The sequence below is a fragment of the Mycetomoellerius zeteki genome, unplaced genomic scaffold (genome assembly GCF_001594055.1).
Source record: "Mycetomoellerius zeteki isolate Tzet28-1 unplaced genomic scaffold, Tzet1.0 scaffold92, whole genome shotgun sequence".
Lineage (NCBI taxonomy): Eukaryota > Metazoa > Arthropoda > Insecta > Hymenoptera > Formicidae > Mycetomoellerius > Mycetomoellerius zeteki.
Genome location: NW_017257958.1, coordinates 266,095 through 272,094, shown reverse-complemented (window position 1 = coordinate 272,094; position 6,000 = coordinate 266,095). Strand labels below are relative to the sequence as shown.

At 33.6% G+C, this 6,000-nt stretch overlaps 1 protein-coding gene across 4 annotated transcripts in view; it reads right to left on the bottom strand.

Moving 5' to 3' along the window:
• Tsp66E (Tetraspanin 66E) overlaps positions 1–6,000 on the bottom strand; it is a 48,071-nt gene that overhangs the window by 6,581 nt on the left and 35,490 nt on the right. For all 4 annotated transcript variants that reach the window (XM_018460167.1, XM_018460168.1, XM_018460171.1 and 1 more), the window contains exons 4-7: positions 1,946–2,074; positions 1,217–1,291; positions 967–1,077; positions 227–391 (exon numbers count right to left, since the gene is read on the bottom strand). In XM_018460167.1, the coding sequence (XP_018315669.1) occupies positions 227–391; positions 967–1,077; positions 1,217–1,291; positions 1,946–2,074 (480 nt within the window). The remainder of the gene's footprint in view (positions 1–226; positions 392–966; positions 1,078–1,216; positions 1,292–1,945; positions 2,075–6,000) is intronic.

Below are 6,000 nucleotides of genomic sequence, written 5' to 3'. Positions count from 1 at the left end.
TATAATAGATGCATGCAATGTCAATGTCGAATCACGCTCAGAAAATTGCCAAGGGGAAAGTATATTATACGTGAACAGCTACGTATGTATGATCTATGTTCGTACAAAAATAATTACGCCTAGAGAGAGAATGCTGATCGGTTCGAGCGCTAGATACACCGTAATATACACAAAAAAATAATATTAAAAAAAGCCGTTAAAGAAATGTATATAGGACCCAACTTACCGTTTGGTACGTATTAAACGAGGTGGGATTTATTGGACATGTGGAATCCTTCAGAACGTCATTTTCTTTTATGCAGCAGGCATCAGGAACCATTTTTCCAACCATTGCAGTCCAGTTCTTATTTTCGCTAAAGTCACGATAATTTTCCACGCCGCAACAATGGAGCTGCAAATATTTCCATCGATATTCGACATTTTGTCTTCCCTGTCTTTAATCGATAAAATTTTTCTTTTTCCATTTACTAAGTCCTCGTAAACCCGTAAGAAAAACGGATGCAGAGAAAAGATGTTATGCGTATATTTCTACAAACGTTAAATTATCTTTTTAAATAATTTAAATTAACAATTTAATTAAGCGTATTTATAGTATTATATGATATTTCTCTTGGCTCTAGTTTAAAGAAGAAAATTGTGAGACTTCCCTATAACTTATCTGCTTTCTTATTCATTTTCTCCGTAATTCATCAAGACGCTTAAAACAAAATTCTGACGAGCGTTTGTAATATGCAATTTCACTACAAAGTGGTATGAGTACCGATAATTCGTCCTGAGATATTCAGCTTTCACTTATAAGACTTATATCAAACCGCTCGCGCCGCGCGCTGTGCAGTTAGCGAATCACTTGGCAAATTAATCGCGTTTATACACGCAGAATACATGAAAATCCGGAAGAATCAATGTACGATTAATTCGCGTGTCAGCTTGTCGAAATTATGTTAGCGTTATAGTTAGTAACTTTACCTTACTCATGATACCATCCCACGCGACTGTCACTGTATCAATTTTATCGCTGGTTGTCGCATAATACTTAGCGATGGTATCCTTCAAGAAGTCCTGCGTACCTTTCTCGACCTGCATAATTTCATATTAAAGTGAATTTTATTAAAAAATATATACATTTACTATATGTAACTGATTATTTGATCGACGTTGGTTTTCACTGGTAGAAACTAGAATTCGCGCGGAATATATGATAATTATAAATACGCACGTCTCCTTTAAGTCCAAAAGCGAGGCCGACTACCACACACTCCAGGATCAAAACCACCAAGATTAAAATGCCGTACTGTAATCACAGAAAATGTTTTCCCCTTTTTGTGTAATTTCGTCCCGATACGCGCCCGATTTTGTTAGCAAGGCGGTGATTTTAGATAAGAAAATAAACACACGACAAGATTGCCTTATTTTCAAAAAAATTCATTTTGTTTTCTGTAAATTCTTTTTTCTCTCAATTATACTAGCAATAACGAACATTGTCCTGTATTCGGTATTACGTACATCATAAATGAGAGAAAAAGAAAATCAAGAAGAAAATATCACGTTATATCATTATAATTAAACAGCGCAGAATTTTATGTCGTCTGCACTGTTTTAAATTGATCGATTACTGCAGATACCTACTACAATCAGCAGTGCTGCTAGCGTTTTGTATTAAAATACACATTGAAAGAGATGCAATGTCGTTTTAGAATTTCTTATTGAAAGTCGTATTTATCGCTCACTATTGACTCAAAGTTATTTGCATGTGAATTAAAAACGTATAATATTTCTATTTCCAGATACTAAACGCATAAGAAATACTGTTAGAGAAAATCTGTAATCTTTATGTGTTTCGTGAATCTTTGTGATTTTACATTAGACCGCTTGCAAGTGCCATGTATACATAGGTATAGGCAAGATGGAATTGCGAGCGAATTGTGTTTTATCAGAACGGACTTACGACACAGAGGAGACACCTGGACTCGAACATAGCGCCGCAATATCCAAGAAAACTGATAATGAACGTGAGAGCACCAGCGATGATAAGAATGTAGGCCATCATCTTGATGACATCGGCATCCGTTTTGGTCTGTAAAAAGCAAGGTGCGATGAGAATACAAATCGTCTTACAATGAATATTCATCACCGAACATGGAATACAAGATTACGAACGATATTACGAGCATCCTTGAATCAGTTGAATCTTTTTCCTGTCTAAAACTTGTGCATTCATTATGAGATACGCAAATTTATTTATATTTATTATATACAATCAAATTATATTTATTATAAACTAATATATATATATTAATATTATTAATTATAATTAATACCTAATATAATTACTATAATTATTAATATATAATTATATAATAATATAAAAAGATATATATTATATTCATTGTGTAATATTTTAATATGTTCAATTTTAAAAATAACAAGGAGTTATATATACTTGCTATATAACAAATGTAAAATAAGAATACAAGTCGAACGAAAATTGTTTAACCTGTTTAACCAGAAATCGTAGAAAAATAAAAATCACAAAGGTTGCTCGTTTATAATAGGTAATACTAATTCATAAGCTTTTATGTTTAGTGGAAAGTTTACGATCACTTGTTACAAACTGCGGGATTCCCGAGCTCCACTTGAGATCATCTCGTGTTTTACGAACGAAATTATGTGACTTTGAGCAATTCATGCGACTCAATTCTAAATTAACGCAATTAATTTTGCGTTTCCTTAGATTAACTGAGCTTCGATGGCATTTATCATATTGATGGCATTTTATCGCTAATAGCCGCATTATTTAAAATGTTTATTTATTATCTGGCTAACATTATCTTTTTCTAATTCTTAGAAAAGAAAAAAAATTCTTAGAACTAGAAAGAGATAAAAAGTACCTAAATTAAACTGAGATTAAAGTTAATCTACATTGAATACAATACATAGAAATGAATTACATCAAGAGGTCCTATTCTATGATTCTTAACGATGTTGTTATTGAACGATTGTCGTTAGTAAAGAACATTTCTTATTCTATAACAACAAAATAGCGACGAAACTGTCGTAAACTCAACAGCAGCTAGAGAGATGTTGTTAAGTTGACGACAATTTTGTTACCATTTTGTGTGGTTAATGAATAACAGTCAGTATTTGTAGAAAAGGAAAAATTGTTCACGACGAATAATCGTTCGATAACAATTAAAGTTTGTTAAGGATTAAAGGACGGGGCTCTTAATATAATATACATTATACAAAGTAAACGCGCATAAACTATATGAACAATTATTAGGTCGAGCTCGTCACACCGAGTATCCAATCGCGAGTATTGTACGGGAACGTGCTCGATATAAGAGGATGACATAATGGCTCGCGAACGGCACTTGGAATACTTATAAGCTCCCTACACACAAGTTGTCGTCATGCGTGATAGATATCGAGTTTCACGAGGCGGATTAGCTAGAGTAGAAACATAGACACTCCTTTGTGTGGAGCGTCGCGAGGCGTATGGGCACATCTACCGATGCTACCGTCTCGTGGACTTTCCGCGATCTTATATGTATATTCATTAAAAGCGAAAATTGTTGGAAAAGAAACGAGAAAAAAAAATCTTTTTTTTTTCTCTTCAATATATATTTCCGTTGATCGCTTTTCCGAACCGACGGGCGTGCCGCCCACATCGGTTTGATAGCATAAATGTAACTAATTGTAAGATTGGGATGCGGTAGCTTTCGTGCAAATCTTGGAGTGAATGAAGTATGCGTGTGCAAACTTGATATACGAGGTATATAGATATAATCCGATCTAATAGTCCAACGTTGAACTCGTGATAACGTAAAGTAACAGAGAATCGTGCTAATCTACCCATCGCATGTGAAGATCTATCCACGAAGGAAACAAGATTTCTAAGGACTTTAGGAAAGTATTAGTCGATTGATAACTTGAAGGGCTGACAAATCGAAAGAAAAAGAGAGGTCAATTGTAAGAATTTTTGGTTATTGCAGAACAGGTTTGTTGAAGTATCTATAGAAATTTAGTCAGATACACATCTGAAAATACTTATGTAGGTCAACATCTCCAATATATAGTATGTTCTACATAACATTTTCATGTAAGTTTTGACAAATAATTTCACTCTAATTATATACAATAATATAATATTCAATGTTTAGTAAATTCGACAATTTAATGCAATGATGTAAATGGACGAATATATGAGGGATATACGCAATAACATCGCTACCATTCAATCCAACGTTCGCTACAAAAAAGAATTTCGATCCGAGTATAACGCTTTGTAAGATCAATTTCAAAATTATTTTATTCATTTTAGTCATTAATGTTGCATTCGTTTAATTACTATGTACTGAAGAAGACTCAAGCTGTATAGTGGTCGAAACGTACATCACTTGTATAGAATAAAATTTGTATACAGTTATATTCTGTGTTGGCTCAAAATAAGGCAATTATAATTAGCGATTTTTTTCCGAGAAAGTATAATTATAATTTCAATTCAAAGCCGACGCAAGCCTAAGATAATCTATCGCACACATATTCATGCTTCAGAAGTAGTATTTAAACATTAATCTTAAATTGAATTTATCTGTTAACAAGTCAATCAAACTGACAATGCCAATGCGACTCTTAATACAACCATTTGGCCACGGTAAATCATGAAGGATTAATGCTGCTGTTTCATTGAGAACAGCAGCGGAAATATACTTGAGAATAATTTACAAGTGCTTTCGTGATTCGGATAAGACGATCAATGCCATTGCGTGACCCATCATTTTACGTTCGCGAGAATGCAGCGGCTTGACTCTAAAGCATTCCATTGCGATTTGTATCCGTCGCGGATTACTTTGTGAGCACGTTGACATTCTTATCTCGAACACCTGTTGAACGGATATAAGATATTTTTAGTACTAGGTACCACCTTGATATAGGCGTGCCAACGTTGCACGTCTTATTGAACTACCACTTGACGATGGAGCGTGTGCTATGAAAAATCAGGTCACCAGGTGAAAGGACTAATAAAGAGGCTGTCTCGTGTTCGGTTTCACCGTCTTGTTCCGCCAGATTGATCAAAACTATTCGAGCGGCGACAGCAAATGATAAGCGACCGACGTGGCTACCTACTCCGTTTTATATCTACGGGGTGACCATCAGAAAGTTGTTGAAACTATAAAATAGCTGTTATTTTGTGACGATATAAAGTAAGCATGGGAAACAAAATCACCTGGTTACATAAATTGGAAATCCAGTAGTTTTAATCAGAAAAATACAAATCGGACATTTATAGTTAAATCTATCAAATATTCTAATCAAGATAAGCAGAAATTCAATTATGATAATCAGAATTCTGATTAGTATGATCAGAATGCACTTTGTTTGTATATTGTACTTCTTGTTGGTATAACCAAAACATTTTTCTCATTGTCAGGGCGATGAATTAAATACTGTACAGTAGAAGAAATCCGTCTTTATTAGCACATAATGCAAAGAAGAAATATATATATATTTAAAAAAATAAATATAAAAAAGGATTGACAATGATTCTTTTGAAGAATAGTGTTTAACTCATCTTACTTTGTCCAGTCGTTACAAAATAACAGCAGCTATTCAGTTTCAGCAATTTCCCAATGGTCACCCTGTATAATCAGCTTAATATTATGAGTCATTCATCTTGCAGATCTAGTGAGCACATTAATTTACTGCTTTACTAGTCTACAATACACTTATTAGCATCAGTAATATTGAATTGTATATCAATTTAATGTGTTTTGACGTACTTAATGTGGCTCTGGAGTTGTGAATGATGGGATAAAAAGGTCTTTTTGAAGATTATAACAAGCTGCAAAAAAATCAACATTTCCAAATTTAAATTAATTTTAAGTTCTATTTTGGTGAAATTTTAAGATTTATTAGAAATATGTGTGCGTGTGTGTGTAATACTGAAAGGTGGAAAATATTGCGATGAACGATCTTTCTTGAAATATCTTCGACCAATCG